Source organism: Canis lupus, chromosome 1 (genome assembly GCF_011100685.1).
Source record: "Canis lupus familiaris isolate Mischka breed German Shepherd chromosome 1, alternate assembly UU_Cfam_GSD_1.0, whole genome shotgun sequence".
NCBI classification, from domain to species: domain Eukaryota; kingdom Metazoa; phylum Chordata; class Mammalia; order Carnivora; family Canidae; genus Canis; species Canis lupus.
In genome coordinates, this window is record NC_049222.1 from 90,275,090 (window position 1) to 90,296,401 (window position 21,312).

Here is a 21,312-nt window from a genome sequence, read left to right on the forward strand (position 1 = left end):
CCATTCCTCAGCACTGAAGAGGCAGCCAACTAAGTAAGGCCTTAGCACAAGGGACTCCAGGAGCTTATGTTCTGTTTTGTTTTGTTTTGTTTTAAGATTTTATTTATTTGAGAGACAAAGAGATAGCAAGAGAGAGCAGGAGTAGAGGGAAAAGCAGGCTCCCCACTGAGCAGAGACCCCCCACACACACACTCACCCCCATCCCCAGTCCCACTCCCACCCCCGATGCAGGACTCAATCCCAGGACACTGAGATCTTGACCTGAGCCGCTGAACCATCTGAGCCACCCAGGTGCCCCTGGAGCTTACGTTCTTATGGAGGAGATGCCCTCGAAGCCAAGAAAACAGAGGGCGGGCTTGCTTTTGCCTGGATGATTAAGTGCTACAGGACATGGAAGGAGAAAGAGAGCCCTGTGGACCAGCACCATCCAAGAAAGGCTATAGAGGAAGTAGAATTGGGGCAAGCCTTGAAAAGATTACAGTTAAAGGTCATGTGGTGACGTTTGCTGAAATTCCAGGCCTGCAGAACATTCTAGAAAACAAGGGCACAGGTGAGAGTGATGAAGTCACATGAGCACCGTGAAGCCATAGAGGGTAGGAATAGTTGATGATTAGAGCTCCCACAGGCGAGGGGAAGCAGTGTATTCATTATGAAGGACCCTCCATGACCCCTTCAGGGTTTGACCCTACATGGGAGAACTTCAAGAAGCCCACAACTAAGCCCTGGTGAGGAGGAGCAGTGCCTCAGGTGGGCACTCTCAGGGGCAGTGTGAATTTACCGAGTTGTTAGCAATGTTCTGTATCTTTTTTAATTTAAAGATTTTATTTATTTATTCATTAGAGACAGAGAGGCAGAGACACAGGCAGAGGGAGAAATCGGCTCCCTGAGGGGAGCCCAATGTGGGACTCTATCCCAGGGCTCCAGGATCACGCCCTGAGCTGAAGGCAGGCACTTAACTGCTGAGCCACCCAGGTGTCCCAAATGTTCCGTATCTTAATGAGGAGGGTGCTTACATAGGTATATGCATTTACCAAAACTCATCAATTCCACAGTTGTGCATTTTCTTGTATATAAATTATACCTCAACTTATAAATATCTTGTGAAAGCTGTATTTAAATTTTAAAAAGAGGGTTGCGTAGGCAGCTTAGTCGGTTAAGTAAGCATCTGCCTTCCACTCAGGTCATGATCTCAGGGGTCCTGGGATCAAGCCCCACATCGGGCTCCCTGCTCAGCGAGGAGTCTGCTTCTCCCTCTCCCTCTGCCTCTATCCCTGTTTATGCTCTCTCAAGCTCACTCTTTCTCAAATAAATAAAATCTTTTTAACAAATTTTAAAAAGGAAAAGAAAAAAGAGAAATCTATAGATCCAAAAGCTTAAAACCCAGAGCAACCAGTGGAAATTTGTGACAAGGATCCCGATTCTGATATCTGACAAAAGTTTTTTCTGAGACCTTGGAGAAATTTGAATACTGACCAAATATGCAGTAATCTTTAAAAAAAATTAGGATTTTTTTTTGCACTATAATTATTTTTTAAGAGCTCTTTGAGAAATACATGCTAAAATAATTATGGACGGAGCCATTGCCCTCTAGTTCTTGTTCACAGCACTCCCGTGTGAGTGGGTGGAGGGGGCTGGCTGGGGCCAGGGAGAGTGCTGATGGCTGTTGAAGCCCATGATGGGCACGCGGGGATTCGTTATACTGGTGTCTGCTTTTGTACGTCTCTGGTTTCAAAAATAATAAAAAAAACTGTTGGTGTATTTGCATTTTAAAAGTCCTCGCTGGTTTTGAATAGGAACGTGCTCAGCAAGAGTGTCTCTCCAGGAAAAGTGTGCTGGTACGTGGGGATTTGTACTGCTGAGCCCTTGGGGAGGTAACTTTGCCACATTGATGAGTGGGGCTGGAGAACGGAGGAACAGAGGCAGATGCTCTGCTTTGTTTACTTTGCTCAGAGTAAGTCATAGGGAGTCTCAGAGGTTTGTTTTTGCTGTTGGGGGAGCACATCAGGTCACAGGAGCACTAAATATTATCTGGAGGGCTCCATTCAGTGTTGCAGGTGTGTGCCGAGGAGGGAGGTGGATTTGTGGGGTCACCTGGGAGGCCCCTTGCCTACAGAGCTGGACAAGGCCACTTGTGCTACTGATTCTCAGACACAATACCCGCTCACATATTAGGAAATGTGGGTTCTGGTCTAGCTGCGAAGTTCAGAATTCTTAGCTTGGATATATGAATTAAAATTCAGGTGATCTCAGGTCACCTGGGTGGCTCAGTGGTTGAGCATCTGCCTTCGGCTCAGGGTGTGATCCCCGGGTCCTGGGATCAAGTCCCCAATCGGACTCCCCAAAGGGAACCTGCTTCTCCCTCTGCCTATATTTCTGTCTCTCCTTCTGTGTCTCTTGTGAATAAATGAATAAAATCTTTTTTAAAAACATGGGCAGCCTGGGTGGCTCGGCAGTTTGGCGCCGCCCTCGGCCCAGGTTGTGATCCTGGAGACCTGGGATCGAGTCCCAAGTCAGGCTCCCTGCATGGAGCCTGCTTCCCTCTGCCTGTGTCTCTGCCTCTCTCTTGCTCTGTGTCTCTCATGAATAAATAAATAAAATCTTAAAAAAAAACAATTTAGGTGATTTCTAATGTCTTACTATGAACAGTTTTGCCTCCCTCCACATTTTTTTTAAATCAGAGGGTCATTGTACTTTCCATAGTGGGCCGCGTGCATCAGAGTCTCTTGTGGACAGGTCGGTGGGGATGTCAGAAACGCCCACCCCTGGGGGCTCATCAGAGATGTACAGAATTGTCTTATGGCAGCAGGTGCTTAGGAATCTGCATTTTAGCAAATATCCCAGCCCATTCATAACAGTAGAGTGTGAAGAGAACTGTTGTAGAATCTATGGTGGTTCCTTTTTTCCTAATTGCCTCAAAATACAATCAGTATTTAAATTTCTTTTCTTCTGAGGAGGTAAGCAATTTCAGAGCATTAAAAAGAGTTATGATCATATTCTTATATGACATTGTGGGTAGGTTTAAATTTATTTGTATTAATAACATATTTATAATGCATACTTTAGGAAATCAACACAAGAAAAAAATTGTAACAATCTAGAATTCTTTAGCCTTAGAAAAGCATAAACAGGTTTGCTGTGTGTCCTTCCAGACTTTTTCTAATATATATACATGTAAATAGAATTTCGCCAAAATAGGTTTATTTGCCCCAAGCAATTTAATAACCTGTTTTTAAAACTCACACATTATGCTTTTCTTTCTGTGCTAAAAATGTCCACCTACATCAAAATTTTTCTTGGCTGCATAGAATTTATTTATATAAATGTGCCAGAGCTTATTTCACCAGTTTCTTGTTGACATTCTGTGATATCTCCCTCTTTCCACTGTTTTACTCATGGAGACAATGAAAATCCTTTTGTATCTTTTTGTACGTCTTTAGGATAAAATTCCTAGAAGCAAATTGCTAGTCAAAGGATTTTCTTAGTTTTTAAAATGATTTTGAACACAGTTATTATTTGCTCTAAAAAAAAAATGTCGGGACACCTGGGTGGCTCATTGGTTGAGCATCTGCCTTTGGCTCAGGTCAAGATCTTGGGGTCCTGGGATCAAGTTCTGCACAGGCTCCCCACGGGGAGCCTGCTTCTCCCTCTGCATATGTCTCTGCCTCTCTCTGTGTGTCTCTTATGAATAAATAATAAAAAATGTCAAATACAGGGACAAGTTAAAATCTCCATAGCTTCCAGATAACTTTTTTATATTTTTTAATAGGATCACTTATGTAGAATCTTATTACCTGCTTTTCTCATGCCATACATTGTAAAAATCTTTCCGTGTCAGCCACATTGGAAATATCGTGATATTCTTATGACATTAATTATATGCACTTAACTAATCTGATTCTTCTGCTTTAGTCAGGGAACAAGTACTAAGTACCCAAAATACACAAAAGCCTTCTAGTAGCTGTGAGAAGAGAAAGTTGATTCGAATGGTTTCGTGCCCTCACAATCCTTACAGACAGAAGGGCGTCTCAGGCAGTCCCATGAGTCCTCTAGCACTTTGTCTTCCAGATCCTCTAAGAGGGTCTGAGAGCTGGCCTGGGAGAGGCAGGGGAAGGAAAGCCATTTTTAGTTAGGTTGGGGAAGGCTCAGAAGAGAGGGTGATGGAGGGCTTGACCCCACGAAGGTGGGGAGCAAGAAGTGTTCCCAGTAGAGCAGCAAACCCTGAGACGTGCTGTCAGGAAGATGAAAGACCCCCACCCTCAGCATCCCATTCCTGGGGAGAAAGGCAGTCCTGCCCACCAAGGGGACCCCAGGTGTAGTGGGAAATAAAGGTGGAGAGGTAACGAGATGAGCCAGCTTGTGGATGGTCCAGAATATGTGGCCAAGTAGTGTGGGTGGCGTTTCCTGAGCAGAAAGCAATGTTTTTCAGCTTTGCACAAGTCTGTTGGAGCTGGATTGCACTGGGATTTGTGGGGCTGGGGTATCACTCTGCAGCTGTGTGTTTGAGAGGCTGTGGTAGAAGAAGAGGGCCATCAGGATCCCGCGCTGAGGGTCCTCCCCGGGCTGGGCGGGGGCACCAGGCGCAGAGAGAAGAGAGGGAGTGGACGGACAGGCCTGGGCAGACCCGGATGTGGAGACAAAGGGAAGGGTAAGGGTCAGGAAGGCCTTGGGGTGGGGTTTGGGTGGCTTCCATAGGACTGCCCTATATGCAAAAAAGAAAACAGGGAGAGGGCACCTGGCTGGCTCAGTGGTTGAGCATCTCCCTTAGGCTCAGGTCATGATCCTGGGGTCCTGGGTTCAAATCCTGCATCGGGTTCCCCGAGGGGAGCCTGCTTCTCCCTCTGCCTGTGTGTCTGCCTCTCTCCGTGTGTGTCTCTCATGAATAAATAAATAAAATCTTAAAAATAAATTTAAAAAAAGAAAACAGAGAAAGGCACTTGAGAAAATGAGGAGTTGCAAAAATATTTTTTAAAAATTTGTTTAGCCCGTTTTGTTTGGCCCTCCGTCACATGCTTCTGCACCTTCCTTCCTGACAGGAAGTTTGGAACACACCTGTAGGTGCGGAGGCCTTCCGGCAGGAGCTCCATTCAGCAGTCAGGCGTCGCGGCACGAGCAGGCGGTGGGGCCCACGGAAGGGAGACCCCCGGGCGGCCAGGACGCCTTCCCCCCTCAGGAGAGCACGCTGTCCCCCGTGAACCTGACGGACGACCAGATCGCCGCCGGCCTCTATGGTAACTTCCCCCCTCAGCCCTTCTCGGCTAGGGGATCCCGGGACCGGCGCTGCAGTCCATGGCCGAGTGCCTCATAGATGGACCTGGAAGAGCCATTAACCTGAGAAGTGTTAGAAAGGTTGGCTTAGAATATCTTTTAAAAAGATGGCTACAGAGGGGAGTGGGCCGTCCCCTGAAGTAAACTCCTCAGATTTTGTAAGTTGTGAAATATTTTATTTTATTTTTTTAATTTTTATTTATTTATGATAGTCACAGAGAGAGAGAGAGAGAGAGAGAGAGGCAGAGACATAGGCAGAGGGAGAAGCAGGCTCCATGCACCGGGAGCCCGACGTGGGATTCGATCCTGGGTCTCCAGGATCGCGCCCTGGGCCAAAGGCAGGCGCTAAACCGCTGCGCCACCCAGGGATCCCTTTTTTTTTTTTTTTTTTTTTTTTTTAAAAAGTTGTGAAATATTTTAAATAGCATTTCACTCCTTCGCTGTCTGGCAGGCATAATTTTTCCCCAGATTATCTCAGCTGGAGGAAAAGAACAATTACAATCCCTATTTTTGTGCCTTCGTGGTTTTTGAGGCCTCAGTGAGATACGACTTCACTTTAAAAACAGTGGAGCCTGATTTAAACACTAGTTGTCACTGCTTTTGTTCTGTCTAGAAGTACTAATGGGGGGGGGAGTTTCCCATTTAAAGAACTGCAGATTATTTTCTTTACACGCATACATCTTTCCAGTGGATTCTGGGCACATTTCTCATATGCACGTGCCACGATCTATCCTAGATTTACGTGAATGAGAGAAAAAAAAATGAATGTGAGGAAAAAAAGATTTCTTGCTCCCTTAACTTGGATGGGTGTGAATTGTGTTCATTTTGCTCCGCTTGATTCCCCTTTTCGCAGTATGTACAAATAGTGAAAACACACTCAAGTCTATCATGAAGAAGAAGGATGGCAACCGAGATTCAAATGGAGCGAAGAAGAATCTCCAGTTTGTCGGCATTAATGGAGGGTAAGGAAAGATGGCCCACCAGCGGTCTGTATGTGCTCTGTCTGTCTCCTGGGCCTCCTGTCTTCTCACGTCCCACTCAGAGGGGCCCGGGATGGGCTGCAGCCACATCTTGGTGACGGATGAGCCCCTCAGAAAGGTGCACTGGGCTTCTCTCTTCTCCTCTCCATGCTGTCTCTAAGGATATGCCACTCTCGAAAGGACACCTGGTGACGCTGAGCGGTTGGCATCTTCCCGCCTCTGGTCTGAAAATGGTAGTCTTCAACAAAAGCCGCAGGCAGCAGGTGTCCTGCGGTGTTGGACAGCTTGGTCTTACCCGTGTCAGACTCAGAAACCAACAGAAAGAGGCGAGAGCATCTCTCCACGGGCCGGTGACGGGCATCCACTCCTTCAAAATGGGTTCTTTGGCTTCGCTCTCCATGCCTACGTACAAAATTGTAGGTCCTGTCCCCTGACCCATAATCTGGCTGTGCCGTCAGTGGTTTACCTTCTAACCAGAATGTTTGATTGGCTGTCTATTCCTTCTCATTGGGCCACATAAATAGTTAAGCCTGTTTGCCCTCCTGCAGTTGAATCAGAGCAGCTAATCTGTTAATCTGGACACGGCCTCGGCCTCGACACGAAAGCAGTGATGCAGTTAGTTGAGATAACGTTGATAGCAAAGCGTACGATTGACATTTAACTTCATGGGGCCTATTTTCTGAATCTTTGAAGCTTAATTGGGTAGCGTGGCCCAGGAGGTTTGCGGGGAGCGGGACATGTACCAGAGGAACTCTTGATTACTTATGTAATCTGTTCACTGGTAATCTGTTCATCATGACACTGGGACGATTAATGGAGCAAAATAGGAAGAATGTAAGGGGAAAAAAAAAAAGGAACAGAAAAAATGAACCACTGCAGACTTGGCTTTCGTGAAGTAAGTTTCCTTTGACCTGCACTAAGCCAGACATGCTATATATATGTATTTCTTTTTTCCTGCAAGTAGTATAACGATACCAATTGGCAACACATGTTACCCCTTTCAGGTCAGAACCCATTCAAAGCCACCATATTTTTAAATAGACCTTCCTTTGAACTTCTAAATGCAGAGTCTAAAGCCACCGGTCAAATGTCTGGAGTCTGTTAGCGGCTTTCCCTGCGTAAGAATTTCTGTCCCGGGGTCTTTCTGGGCGCACCTTGCATCTCCTGAACTCCCAATTGCCACCTAGGTATGAGACAACTTCAAGTGATGATTCCAGCTCGGATGAAAGCTCTTCCTCCGAGTCAGATGACGAGTGTGATGTCATTGAGTTTCCTCCTGAGGAAGAGGAGGAGGAAGAGGAGGAGGAGGAAGACACCCGGGGAGTGGCAGAAGGGCAGCATGCAGTTAATATGGAAGGTTTCAAGTCCGCCGGGGCGGAAGATGAGATGCAGGTTCCAGAATGTGAACCTGAGAAGGTGGAAATCAGAGAGAGGTGTGGTACCCTCCCCTTCCCTCCCTAACCCTTCCCACTTTTCAATGTCCTTTGGCGAGAGAATTAGCCGATTCGGAGATTTTGCAGCTGTAACTACAGGTTGGGTCTCTCCCATCCCCAAAGGAGGGTACGTACGCAGAGGCACGACTGTCGTGTCGTGATGCTGATAAATACAGGTGCAGAGGGAGGTAACTCTGAGATTTCCCAAAGAGAAGGGCCTAATCAAGCTGTCACCTTTGTTGCCTTTACATTTGTGTGTTAGCTCATTTTAACGTGCAGAGCCACCGCCCACAGAACTGTCCTGTGCCACGATGGTCTCCAGTGTTTGAACAATCCCGCTTAGACTTGAAGGCATGTTAGAATATTGTGTGGCCGGCGCATTTCTTTCGGGTTTCAGATTTTATCATCAGCCATTTGTCTCGATACAGATGTCATTACTGTTACGATGGGATCGCTGTGTGTGAGAGGAGCGCATTTTTTGGCCTCAGCCAAAGATCACATTCACTGCAGACATGATATAATCAGTCACATGTCTGCATCTTGTGGCTCCTTGAGTGAAAGGGAACACCCCAAGAATGGGTTCGGGAGTCTCCTAAACAAGCAGCTGAGATACCAAATAAACACTCTGGTTGGCTGAAACATGTACCTAGGGGTGTAGTGCATTTTAAAGACTGCTAGCAAACGTGGAACCGGTGCTTATAAAACAGAGACTAGAACAGATGGAAATTTCAAGATGGTTTTTCGCTGTGTGAAGTATAAATAGAACATTTCAGAAAATTTCTATCTAATCTTGCAAATGAAAGTGTAACTGCATTAACACAAGGTAAGTATTTCTAGCTCATATTTCCAAGTATTTTCACATGGCTTGGAATCTTGTCATCTAGGGTTTTTTTTCTTAAACAGTTTTGTTGAGCTATGATTGATATACCACATGTCATCCGATTCGTAAGTTCATATTTTCATGGGGGGTTAAACACTCTCTAAGCTCAGATGTGTGGTTTGCTGGGTCAGCATAGTTGGATACGTGGTCATTCTGACCTCGTCAACACCTTAAGGGTAAAAATATTTTTAAGAACTTAGAAGAAAAGGTTCCTCCAGGTGTTATCCCATAACGTCAAAAAGGCCAAACAGGTAAAGCTGAAAGCTGCCCTTAAGGGAAAGGCCTGATGAGCTCTGGAAGTCCTTGGGATGCCTGTGTGGCCTCTAGGCAAGCACCACACACACCGTGGGGCCTCTTGCCTTTGAAAGGGTTCCAGGGTTTGAAAAACAAATGCCTTTCCTTTGATGACCAATCCTGAACACTCTTTCTTTTATCTTGTCCCGTTATAGGTATGAATTAAGTGAAAAGATGTTGTCTGCGTGCCACTTACTGAAAAATAACATAAATGACCCCAAAGCTTTGACCAGCAAAGATATGGTGAGTCGGCCCATCAGACCTTGTCCCCAGTTGGTACAAAGTGCCAGAGCAGATGGCAATGTAAGGGTGTCTGTCGCCTGCCCCTGAACTCTTGGCACCCCCATGCTTCCCCCCCCCCCAAGATACTTCTAGCTCGTGTAGTGGAGCAAGCATCATACTGCCCTCCTCACACTGCGAACATCTCCCTTGGGCCCAACATCAGACATCCCCCCCAACCCACACTGTGCTTTGCTCAGGCATGAAGCCTCTGGGAGGGAGGGCTAATCGTACTCAGTGGTCAGCTCTCTACGTGTTCTGCTTCCATTCACAGAGCCTTGTGATCCAGGGAGAAGAGTCACCAGAATTTTCTCTTTTTTTTTTCTTTTTTCTATTTTTTAAGTTAGCATACAGTTTCTTAAAAGCAACCTCTCTGGGCCGAGGTCAGCATTCCTTTCAATTATGCAAGTGCATATTATGTTCTCATGTGGAATGCAGGCGGCCACTATTTTTAAACTTAGGAGTCACTGCACTTGTCCTCTTTGCCTGGTTTGACAGACTCGGAAGCACATGGCAGAGAAGCCGGTGGCTGCTTCAGTAGTACACAGGACACAGGCACAGGACACAGGAGCATTTCTGTGGCAGATGGTGAATCTGACACCATTGCCAAGTATGTCCCTCCCTTGTGTGTTGGTGAAAGTCTTGAGGTGCAGCTTCTCTTACAGGTCAGACCCAGACCAGCCTCTGGTTGGCAGTTCTCCTTGGTGCATTCGGAAGACGTAGATGCTCATGTTACATTACATAGAATTGGCATTTGAATCTGTACATTTTATCAATGTGAAGTTTTATGCCATATAACACAAATCAGCAGCTAGTGAGAAAGTCGATTTATGAGTCTCACCAGATGATAAAGCCATGAAACAAAAATGTTAGAACTAGGGCCACCTGGGTTGAGCATCTGCCTTTGGTTCAGGTTGTGATCCCATGGTCCTGGGATCGAGTCCTGCATCAGGCTCCCCGAGGGGAGCCTGCTTCTCCTTCTGCCTGTGTCTCTGCCTCTCTCTGTGTGTGTCTCATGAATGAATGAATGAATGAATGAATAAAATATTTTTTTTAAAAATGTTAGAACTAGAAGGGACATCAGGGATTCCCTCATCCCATAAAGGCACAGTTTTCCTCATGGACAACACACAGTCTATAAGAAAGAACTGGGACAGCTGTCACGGGTGTGAGAGGTACGTGAGCATACCTGCCTGTGAGGCCATGCTGTTCTGGTCTGTTCTGCTTTATTTTCTAAGATTTTTTAAAATTTATTTATTCAGGAGAGACACAGAGAGAGAGGCAAGCAGAGACATAGACAGAGGGAGAAGCAGGGTCCACGCAGGGAGCCCGATGTGGGACTCGATCCTGGGTCTCCAGGATCACGCCCTGGGCGAAGGCAGACGCCCAACCTCTGAGCCACCCAGGCGTCCCTGTTCTACTTTAACTGAGACCCTAAAGGTTATGGGTTTTGTCAAGAGTTCGTTAACTAGCAATTAGTACTGGGGCAAGAACATACCTCTCGAATACTTGTCCCTGTTTTATTTATCCTGTGTCATATTACCTTATCATATGACATCCTTCTTTAAAATTATGGTTTCTTCTCATATTTGTTTATATTGCTGTAGAAACTTAAGTTTCTCGGAGCCAGCTGTGTCTTGACATTGAGTCAGTGTGCTGAGAGAGGAACACAGTGGTGATGTTTACAGAAGAAGACACTACATAAAATCCCTAGCCTGGGGCGAGGGCAGACACAGAAGTACCTGTTGAACTTCATCAGTATAAAGTAGATTTCTGTCTATGCCTCGGTCACAGGTAGCAAAACCATGAAATGTCACAGCATTGTTAATATTTCCCACGAGGTTTAATGTGAACTTAGAACAGGTTCTTCTAGACCTTAGGTATTATAGCTGCAATATATTTTTTCTTTTACCGTTCTCCAAATACGGGGTTATGTGGTCTTCAGGGAGGAACTTTTCCATTTCTCTGGCCCCAGGTTGCCAAGTATATTAACACTGTGGTCAGTACCTTTTTGGTTAAGTTGAACTGTTTTGGTGAAAAAGTGCTTAAGGAATTGTGCCATGGAAAGTGGTAGACAAGTGAATGATCACAGTGGCCAGAGCCAATAACCATGACAGGACAGCCACCCACAGATAGAGCAGAACAGAATTCAACACCCAGATGACACAAGTTCCCTTCTTCCCGTGTAAGGACGGACTCCACAGAAATGGAAATCTGAATATGTGAGCAGAAGAAAAGAAAACGTTAGATGAATTTTTTTCCCTCCCAAGACCCTTTTCACCAAGTGACATAAAATATGATTGAATGGGCTGAAACTGAATCGTTAGTAGCAGGACGATAAAGATGCAGAAGCCAGTACAATTCCAGCTCCAACTTTTCTGTAGGGGGGGGGACTTTCTGGGTTCTGGTGCTGTTGATACAGGCTTTCCATCTTTCTTTAAAAAAGCGAAGCAAAAATGAACGGTAGACTAGTGTAAAAGAGGGCTCACGGACAGAGCATTATAGCTCTTCCCATCACCAGCCCTGGCCATGCACAACCTGCATTGAACTTTATGTGGCCCGGGTTTGACTTGATTGCTCATGAAATAAGCCCCGTGTTCATGTGTCCACAGCCTAAGCAAGGGCATGCAGGGCTCATGATCAGATGCAGAAGACTCCTAAATGGGAGATGTAATTTGTCTTGAACCGGTTTTTTAATCCCTTTGCATGGTTGAATATTTGTATTTGGGGTTGGAGTGAGGATTGGGCTGGCTACGTACTGCCCGCCTTTCAGCCCAGCGCTGCAGGGATGTGGAAGGAATTGAGGGTGGTCTGCATAGGAAGAAGGCAGCAGAATTAAGTGCGAGTGAAGTCATTTTTTCTGTCCTGATTATTCTGAAAATCATGTGCAGGGCCAGCATAATTACATAATATTAATGGCTCAGTAATCAGTAGAGCCAGGCCTAAGTTTTTTTTTTTCTTTCTTTTTAATGTGTATTGCCTCGTTTGTCCTCATCCTAAGCCCTGTGGGGAGAAGGTATTTTTATTGCCCCCATTTTGCAGATGAGTAAACCGAGGCAGAGAGTAAGTATCTTCCCCAGGAGACTAGAGCTCACAAAGTAGCAGAGCCGGCATTTGACCGTGGCTGGTAGAGCCCCTGAACGGTGCCATATGGCCTCTTCTAGAGAGTTAGATCATGTCTGTGGTTGAAAATCAGGAGGGATGCTCCCGTTTGGAGTCTGAGGCCCTCTCGGGGCCCTGGGTTTCCTTAGCTGTCCGTCGACAGCCAATTCTAACTGCACACACTCTGACTATAAAAGGCCTCGCTTCTCGGGCTTTCGGCTGGGTCCCGGGAAGGTCTATAAATAGAAGGACTAACGGCCGCTTGGCGGTGTCTTTGGCAGCGCTTCTGTCTGAACACCCTGCAGCACGAGTGGTTCCGCGTGTCCAGCCAGAAGTCGGCCAGCCCGGCCATGGTGGGCGACTACATAGCCGCCTTCGAGGCCATCTCCCCGGACGTGCTCCGCTACATCATCAACATGGCCGATGGCAACGGCAACACGGCCCTGCACTACAGCGTGTCCCACTCCAACTTCGAGATCGTGAAGCTGCTCCTGGACGCCGGTGCGTGGGCCGCCGGGTCGGGAGTCGCTCCGAGAGGCTGGTCGCTCCGCTCCCCGGGGCCCTTTCTGTTGCTCTCCCACAGGATGTGGCAAGAAGAGCCTTCCTGAGTCATTGGGGGGGGCGGGGGTCGGGGGGGGGGGCAGGCTTGACCTCGCCACAGAGCTGGTGACACAGATTCCAGGTCCGTTTTGGAAGGAGGTTTGGGGGATCGTCTTGCAGCTGTCCAGCTGCATTCGGGCGAGCTGTATCCCCGGCGATGAGCAGGACTCGGGGCCCCTCCTGAGCTGCATCACGCAGGCTGGGCAGGTGCACGCTCGGGGGACAGATCTCTGCTCACGCGACCAGAGTCACGGCTTCGGTGTTGGCGGGCTGCTCTTTGTGTCCTCGCTCCACGACCCCGGCCCACCACTCTGCAGCGGGCAGTGTGCCGGTAGCCCAGACGGGGGCCGTGCAAAGCCGTTGTCATGGATTGTAGCAGAATCGTGACCATTGCCACCAAAATATGCCCTGTTACTGGGGACTCAGCACAGAGTGAGGAAAGTGCTCTTCTTGTATCTGAGCCACAGGAATGAGAACAGTGAAACTTCTGGTTTCTAATTGGAACATCCCATCCCAGAATCCAGCCACTGCGTGTTGTAGACCCGAAGCAAGGGTGTGCCCCATAGAAGGGTCTCCTTGGAGGGTAGTGAGCTCTCAACTTTTTGTTCAAATACAGTAGCCAGTGATACATACAGTCCCCAAGTCCCTCTGATTTATTTTTGGAAATATGTGTTTTTACTTCTAGTATGTGACTGATAGAGAATTTTTACGCTACCTCGATCTAATTAGTGAGAACACAGTGAGAACATTTGATTTAGCTTATGCAATAAAATTGTCCAATCCCCCCCATACCACTTCTTGATCCAACTCTCTCTAATTTCTTCTACTCCATTTCAGGGAAATCAGATTCATGCATGGAAGTCACCAAGCACATTTATCTCCCCTTCTAAGTTTGCTTCATTCCCAACAGATGGGGCTACATGAGGCTAAAATTGCTTCCGTCCTAGAGGAATTCCAAGCCTCCTTCCCTTTAGACTTCCCAGACTATAAACAGAGCTGCTGGTACTGTCAGCCCACGTTGTTGTTTAAACAGAGAAGTGGATAATATCCAGAAAAGCCAAAAAACAAGATTTCAGATTGCTCTTGCAAGTAACTGTGTGATCTACCCTTGGAAAATGTGTGTGGACAAGATGTTTTTTGGTAAATTAAGATTTCAGCTCCACCATGGGATAGCTTTGCTTACTCACCTGGCTGGATATAACCGGACCCTGTACTGTTCCCCATTAGAAGTGAGACTGGGGTTGCATAGGACACAGGTGCCTGCAGCATCTGTCAAGGACCAAACATCACAGATAAGGAGGAGCCTCAGAGAGCTCATCTGCCCATATGCTCCTCCATCACATAGCTTTTTCTTTCTCCTATTCTACATTAAAAGGCATGCACTTGTGTGTAAATGCTGTCATGTCCCTACTATGCTGGGGCTTTTGGGGTTTTTTTGTTTGTTTGTTTGTTTGTTTGTTTTTGAGTTCAGGGGAAGTTTTCATGGTACTTCTTACCTCCTTGTGATGGAGGCATCCTGAGCAATTCTAACTATATTTGGTCACACAGGAAAGCTTCCTCCCAGCACTCCCCATTCTTTTCCACTTTTTTAGAAAGTGCTAAAGGAATTTAAACAGGATTATTTAGACCCCAACGCCTCCGTAAGAATTACAGAGACAGAAAAGGTCTGGTTCACTGTGTCTGTTGGTCGCTGGCCTCTGTCGTCTGCCCTCAGACCACAGTTCCTAAACAGCTAAGCTCTAGGTGTCATGGGATTGGAATTCAGCTTTCAAGGGCCCCCAGCAAGTCAGAGGAGGGAACTCTGGGTCTCAGAATGAGTAGTGATTTCTGAGTGGGTGATGCCATAGTCTGTTCCCTACACAAGCCTTTACAAATCCTTGCTATTCGTAGCTCTCCCTGCGGCCTTCGTTCCAAAACCACGATGCCCTAAACACAGAGGAATGTCCACATCCCATTACCATGGGCTCTTCAAAGCAACCATCCTGAGAACAAACCCCTCAGACCCTTTCTGGGCTGTTGCCGTTCAGCCACCAGTTGTGACCAAGAGGTGCCGTGAAGGCTTACTCTCACTTCAGCTTCTGGCCTCACAGGATACCGGAAAACCTTTTTTTTCCTTTAGTATGAAAACATCTCTCTCAGTTCCTTCTGAGTCACCCTGGGACTTGGAGCCCTTGGAGCCCTTTCACTGGCCTCTTCCAATGAACCCCATTCTTTTGGTCAGTGGGGAGAATGGATGCCGCCAGGCGGCTTCTCCCCGACGAGCCTCGTGTCTTTGCAGATGTGTGTAACGTGGATCACCAGAACAAGGCGGGGTACACCCCCATCATGCTGGCAGCCCTTGCTGCCGTGGAAGCACAGAAGGACATGCGTGTTGTGGAGGAACTCTTCGGCTGCGGTGACGTGAACGCCAAAGCCAGCCAGGTGAGCGCACCTGCTGCCTGAGTCCACGCACACACCTGGCCCTGATCGCATCTGAGGGCCCGGGAGCCCCACCGGCTACCCGGTGGTGGCTGCTTCCTCACTGTCTCCCTGTTGTGTCTGCACGCCAGGCACGGAGTGGCCCTGGTCCATATGTGTCCCCAGCTGGACTTTTAAGCACCTCTGAACTTTCCAGCTCCTTGTTATGATGAGACAGATCCTTGAATGACAGGAGGGAAACTGACTCGTCACTTTATGATCTTGCATGGCTGGGAGCTCAGAATTAGAAACTCTTTCTCGTGCCCGCCACCACCCAGCCCCAGGTTAACTCCTGGCCTGCTGTGTTCCATCTATCATCACGCTGTCCCCCTACCACCTCCTGCCCCCATGACCCCAGCCCCCATATAAGCTGCTGATGCACCCCCCTCCAACCACAGGCAGGACAGACGGCCCTCATGCTGGCCGTTAGTCACGGGCGGATCGACATGGTGAAGGGGCTGCTGGCCTGCGGGGCCGACGTCAACATCCAGGACGATGAGGGCTCCACTGCGCTCATGTGCGCCAGCGAGCACGGCCACGTGGAGATCGTCAAGCTGCTGCTGGCTCAGCCGGGCTGCAATGGCCATCTGGAGGACAATGTGAGTGAGCCTCCGTGGCCTCCGCTGGGCCTGCCCCCCAGGGCCCTTTGGTGGAGGGAGAAGAGCCCTTCCTCCAAGATGTTCACTAGGGATTTCGTGGGGTGGTCCGGGCTGCCTCCCTTCCCAGCCCAGCTTGGCAGCATTTCCTCTGGACAAGCTCGCATTTCCGTTAGCTAGAGCCAAAGGCAGGACGGTCAGGCCTCAGCCCCCACAGTCATTACAGGAAGGGGGTGACGGGTGCGTCCGAGCACCAGCACGTGGAAGGGGAATGCACAGATTTATGGCACAGAGTAGGTTTAGTGTAGGCAACTCACAGGTCCATGAAGAAGAGAGGACCAGGTCCCCAGAGTGTCTGGAAATCTGGGTTGCTGGTCGTTCCAGGCCAAATTCCTGGTTGACTAGAGCCAATGGTTAGCGCAGTGAAGTACTCTCCCACGCCCGAAATGAAGACAGCCGTGCCCTTCCCTGGGGCCCATTGGAGTGAATGGCCCAAGCATCTCGTCAGCTTGGCCCTGCAGACCGTCAGGCTCCTTTGAACACATGTCTCCACTCCTGTCTGGCTTTTCCATCATCATAGCCCCCATCTGGTCTTCCGGTTCCCACGCCGTCCCTGTTCCAGATAACCCCTTGCCTGGAAAACACTGTAAGGGGATCTGCTGCTTCGGGCCAAAGGGGAGGAGTATCTGTAGGTGAAGGCACAGAAACTAGCATTTGGGTGGTGACAGGGTTCAGAGTGCAGATGTCGCAGAGGTCAGGCTGGGTTGGTTCTTTTGGGAAGTTTATCTCAGTGGAGCACGGGTTTCGCCCAGAGCTTCCTCCAGCTCCAAACATGTAGAAAAGTTAGAAGGAAAATACTCCTTTTTGCACTAAACGTCACATTCCCTTGGGCCCGAGCCAGCAGGAAGTGCAAACCAGAGCAGGCATTTACTGGCACCGAGGACAGGGGGGCTGGTGGTGGGCTTGCACGGTGGCCAACGCGTCCCCAGCAGTGAGCAAGCTGCGCTGGTTCCAGGCACCTTTCCCGTCATCCTCTGGAACGGAGGGAGCATTTCCAGCTCACCTCTCCTCAGGAGGACTTTGTGTTTCACGTGTCTTGATTTTTGTTTGTTGGCTTTTCCCTCTCTCTCAGCAAAGAACAGCCTGTAGATGTAAGTAACAACACGTAACAAGTAGGTAGAGCCACAGTGGCTTCCAGAAATGCTAGTCCCCTCAGCTAATTGTCTGCGTCCTTCACCCTTCACGGAAGAGGAGGCCTTGCAGCTGGCCTTCCCAGGACAAGTAGCCCCGAGAATTCCAGGTAGGCGGGAAGGACTGTAAGGACAAGAATTGCTTCCTGCTGCCAGTGACCAGAAGACCTTCCTTACCCTAAGACCAGACAGAAAGTAAATGGCATGTAGATATTATTCGCAGCGTTGGGCGGGTGTGCTTAGGGCTGGAGGGCCGGTTCCCGCCCCAAGGGCACAGTTGAGAGACCTTTGGCAAACTGCAGGCTGTCCAGACATACACTGGGGTACTACCTGCTTGCTGTAAAGATAGGAAAAAAAGAAACTTTGGTTTCCAGCTGGTGGGAAGAGCAGGTGTGTAAGGGCCTTGAGGGCTGCCTGCATTTGTTGGGGGTGCACAGGGCTCGCCCCTACACACTGGCCTCTGTGACACAAACCACGGATAAAAAACTTCATGGATCTTAGAGAGTATTTGTTGGGCCACCTGTCAGCTATCTGGAAATTTGAAAAACCCACCCTGGCTTGTTCTTTTCCATTTAAGGATGGCAGCACCGCACTCTCCATAGCCCTGGAGGCTGGACACAAGGACATTGCGGTTCTTCTGTACGCCCACGTCAACTTCGCCAAGGCTCCGTCTCCGGTCAGTGTTGCGCGTTGGGGCATTAGGGAACGGGCTGGAGCCCGCCGGGTGGGTGGTCCCCCCTTCTTCAAGGAGCTGACGGGAGACATGGGGTTTCTGACGACTCTGAAAATGGAAGTTTTAGCCTAGAGCTTAAGAGTTCGCTATTTTTGCCATACCCAGATGGCTGGGAGTGCTAAAGGTTAGCGCAGCACGGGCTGGGCCTCTGCTTGTCCCCAGGAGATAGATGCTCCAAAGCCCTCGCGTGAAGGGTTTATGAACACAATGAACCCAAATGGCACATCGTGTGCCCATGAGTACATACTGCTCCTTTCCTGGGTTTTCTCCTAAAGCAGACAGTGACCAGCGACCTGTGGTCCAAGAGTCTGCACTTTGCAGGACCTTGACCTCCCAGAACAGTCGGATGTGGCACCTGCTGAGCCCAGCCGGCTCCAGCGTGGCCGCTGCCAGTGGGTCTCTATCCCACCTTCCAGCTGTCCTCGCTCTGGCTCCTGGGTGGTTGTCAGCTGTGGTGGACAGAGTTCCTAGGTCACAGAGGACACTGCCTGAGGTCATGTGCTAACCCTGCATTCTTTTTTTTTTCCCCCTCTCCTGGTCTCTAGGGCACCCCAAGGCTTGGAAGGAAGACATCTCCTGCTCCCACCCACCGAAGTTCCTTTGACTGATGATACACAAATAACCGTCCATTTACATGCCACCATTAAGCTGCTAAATGTTCCTGTTGGGGTGACAGATACTGAATGTATATGTATCGTGCCTGAGCTCACCAGCAAACAGAACGGGAGGGCTGAGGCCTGGAGCTGCACAGCGGAGGCTGAGGCAGCAGGAGCTTGCCCCCGGCCCCTGCCGCCTCCCTCCTGGCCATCTTCCCTCTGCCTCGGGTGTGCTTACCGCCCCCCGCCCCCCGGCTCTGTTGCTGTGGAGTCTCTGCTCCGTTATGTACAGTCGTAGGATGTCGTAACCTGACCTGAGCAGGCACCGTCTCCTCCTTCCCTCCTCCCCTGGCCCCCACCAGGAAGTGTCCACTTGTCACCGGCTCGGTGTTTTTAAAATTTAAAAATGTTCCACAAGTATTTATATTTACTTGATGTAAATATAAATTTTCCATTGGAAAGCTCTCTGAAAAGTCCATTCCAGGATGGTTTTGTTGACGTGTGTGTGTATTTACTCTTCTAAAGTAATTACTTGGCAGCGGAGGTGACCGATCTTCAGCACCTGGGGCCTGGTCTGGGAGATTTCTGGTTTAAAACTCAAAAAGCGGGACTCTCTAAAAAGCAGAAAACTTATGAAAGGAAATCTTTTCAGTGGGGTTGATCTAGGTGGCTGTATTACATGACTTTTTATATGAAAGGTATCTATATGAAATGACAGCAGTATTTTCGACTTTTATATTCCATAGTCACTGAGACATGAAGTACTACGTGTTACGTTACCGTGTTTTTTATTAATCATCGCCCAAGTCCACGTCTGATGGCAAAGGTTGGATCGTGTTAGAGGAACCGGCTCTGTATTTGCCTCTGGGGAAACCTAGTGTAGTTCTCTGCGTATTTATGGATTCCTTTCTACTAAGCCACATTTACTTTGGTCTTACGTGTATTTAAATGTTTGAAGTGCCTTAGACTCTTGCCATATTTTCAAAATAAAATTTCATTAAGCCCTTCCACCTGTCCCTCCTTCGTCTCCGACAGCGGCCTGCCTGGCCCCATTGAATTCTGGTGGTGGCAGCACCCAGGCCGGCAGAGGGTGCGGGTGGGGAGCGCTGGCCAGCTGCCCCTGCCCTCGACCGAGAGGGGACCCCTCCCGAGAGCACCACCCTGTACAAACAGCTCTGCCCCTTGCCCAGTTGCCCATTGCGCATCAGAAGCGTGAGACCGTATTTGGCAAGCAGCTCATTAGACAGGTAATCTCCGAGGGGAGGCAAGTTAGCTGTTCTCAGGTGCAGAGCACTGGCCTCTGCACCTCGTTTTGGGTGCAGCTGCTGGCTTGCAGTCTTTTTTACAAAGTTAAAGGGCACTGAGTCCATCCCGTTATAAGGAAGCGTAAAAAAATTAATTCAAAACAAAAAATGAAGAAGTATGAAGGCTGAAATGTAGATGAGATGTTTGGGCCCGGGCCCAGGTGGTGAATTTTAACCCAGGCTGTTTGTGAGAACCAGGTGCCCCGGGGAAAATATCACGGAGGCTTTTCTCACACCTTTCTTTCCTCTCATCTGTTCATCCACTGCTGAGCTCAGGAAAGAGAACAGAGGACAGATTTTTTTTCAGCAGGTGTGCCCCATGGTGTCTGTCCGGGAAAGCCTGTTTCACGGGCTGGGAGGAATGCGTCGTTTAGAGGAAGAACTCAGAGGAGCTGGGAAAAGTGGTGCTAGGAGTTGAGGCCTACTTGGGACGGTAAGAGATGCCCCCCACCTGGGGCCCATGCTGGGGTGTCTGGGGCAGAAGGGCGCTGGACCTGGACCATGAAAGTGAGATTGCAGCTACCTGGAGGCATGAGCACCTTTGTCCATCCCAGGACAGATCCGCTAGCTACAGGATTGGGGCTAAATTTCGATTCACATCGTTACTGAGGCTCCTTCAGACCTGAAATAACATGATAAATTAAAGCAGAAGAGCGTTTGTGTTTAAAGAAAAGTAGGTCTGGGTTTCCTGCCCCTTAAATGGCATGACATCCCTTTTGAGTAGGCAGGGCTGTATCTCAGGTGGTTTGAGGTCTTGAGGGTGTTGTTCTGTGTGAGAAAGTAAGTCGTTCATGTTGTCCGTGCACGAGAAAATGAATCCTACATCCCTGTGCTGCATTCAGATGCCATAGACTAAATTTTGCAGTAACAGAGTGAGCGATTGTTTTATCATGGAGTGAGGTCTCTTTCAATCCATATCTAGCTTCTGGATATGCCAGCCTTATGCCTTGTCTCCTCTGCCTTGTCTACTCTGGGCACTTAGAAGGCTTTTTATCTTGGGATCTTGGCACATTATATAAACCTAGGCTGATTCGCCCCCATTGGTTTCACTGCAGTTTCTGGAGGTGCGTGTCCATAAAGGGATTTGAGGCAGGCCACTTGGCCAAGGCTCCCCGAGTGCGGCCAGTGTAGGCCTGGAGACTCTTGAGGTGGATTTCTGGTTGACGCGAGGAGAAGCCAAAGCCTTTAAGTGGCAGCCTCTTTTTTCAGGCAGCCTTGCCCTGTAGAATTAGAAGCTGAAGGCCGGCATCCTCCCCCAGACAAAAGGAATAAAGCAGTGGGAACTTTGAGATTTCTAACATTAAGAAAGTGAAACACGAGTCGTCCTGCCTCCGTTGTGACTTAAGGAATGTAAACCCTGTGCGGGGGTTGGCAGGGCTGGGGGGTGTGTTGCTGCCGGAGTGAGTTAGCAGGAGCGTGCTGTCTAGACGGGTCCCCCAGATAAACCAAGTGTTGGACTCTTGGGGACCCCCCCCCCGCAGTCTAAGGGGGACAGTTTCACCCCCGACTTTGTGGCATTAAATACCGCAGACAGGTGCTAACACTCACAGATAGGATCCCATCCTAATGGGTTCTTGGCTGCAGGGAGCCTGCTGCAAGCAGA

The 21,312-nt window shown here is 48.8% G+C and overlaps 1 protein-coding gene across 10 annotated transcripts in view; it reads left to right on the forward strand.

Moving 5' to 3' along the window:
• KANK1 (KN motif and ankyrin repeat domains 1) overlaps nucleotides 1-19,413 on the forward strand; it is a 208,282-nt gene extending 188,869 nt beyond the window's left edge. For 7 of the 10 annotated variants that reach the window (XM_038527148.1, XM_038527149.1, XM_038527153.1 and 4 more), the window contains 9 exons: nucleotides 5,034-5,228; nucleotides 6,119-6,227; nucleotides 7,433-7,678; nucleotides 9,008-9,095; nucleotides 12,515-12,734; nucleotides 15,112-15,254; nucleotides 15,689-15,889; nucleotides 17,654-17,752; nucleotides 18,355-19,413. In XM_038527148.1, the coding sequence (XP_038383076.1) occupies nucleotides 5,034-5,228; nucleotides 6,119-6,227; nucleotides 7,433-7,678; nucleotides 9,008-9,095; nucleotides 12,515-12,734; nucleotides 15,112-15,254; nucleotides 15,689-15,889; nucleotides 17,654-17,752; nucleotides 18,355-18,417 (1,364 nt within the window). In that variant the 3' untranslated portion in view covers nucleotides 18,418-19,413. The remainder of the gene's footprint in view (nucleotides 1-5,033; nucleotides 5,229-6,118; nucleotides 6,228-7,432; nucleotides 7,679-9,007; nucleotides 9,096-12,514; nucleotides 12,735-15,111; nucleotides 15,255-15,688; nucleotides 15,890-17,653; nucleotides 17,753-18,354) is intronic. The other 3 variants (XM_038527151.1, XM_038527150.1, XM_038527152.1) reach the window with 3 other exon arrangements.
• The last annotated feature ends 1,899 nt before the right edge of the window (nucleotides 19,414-21,312 follow it).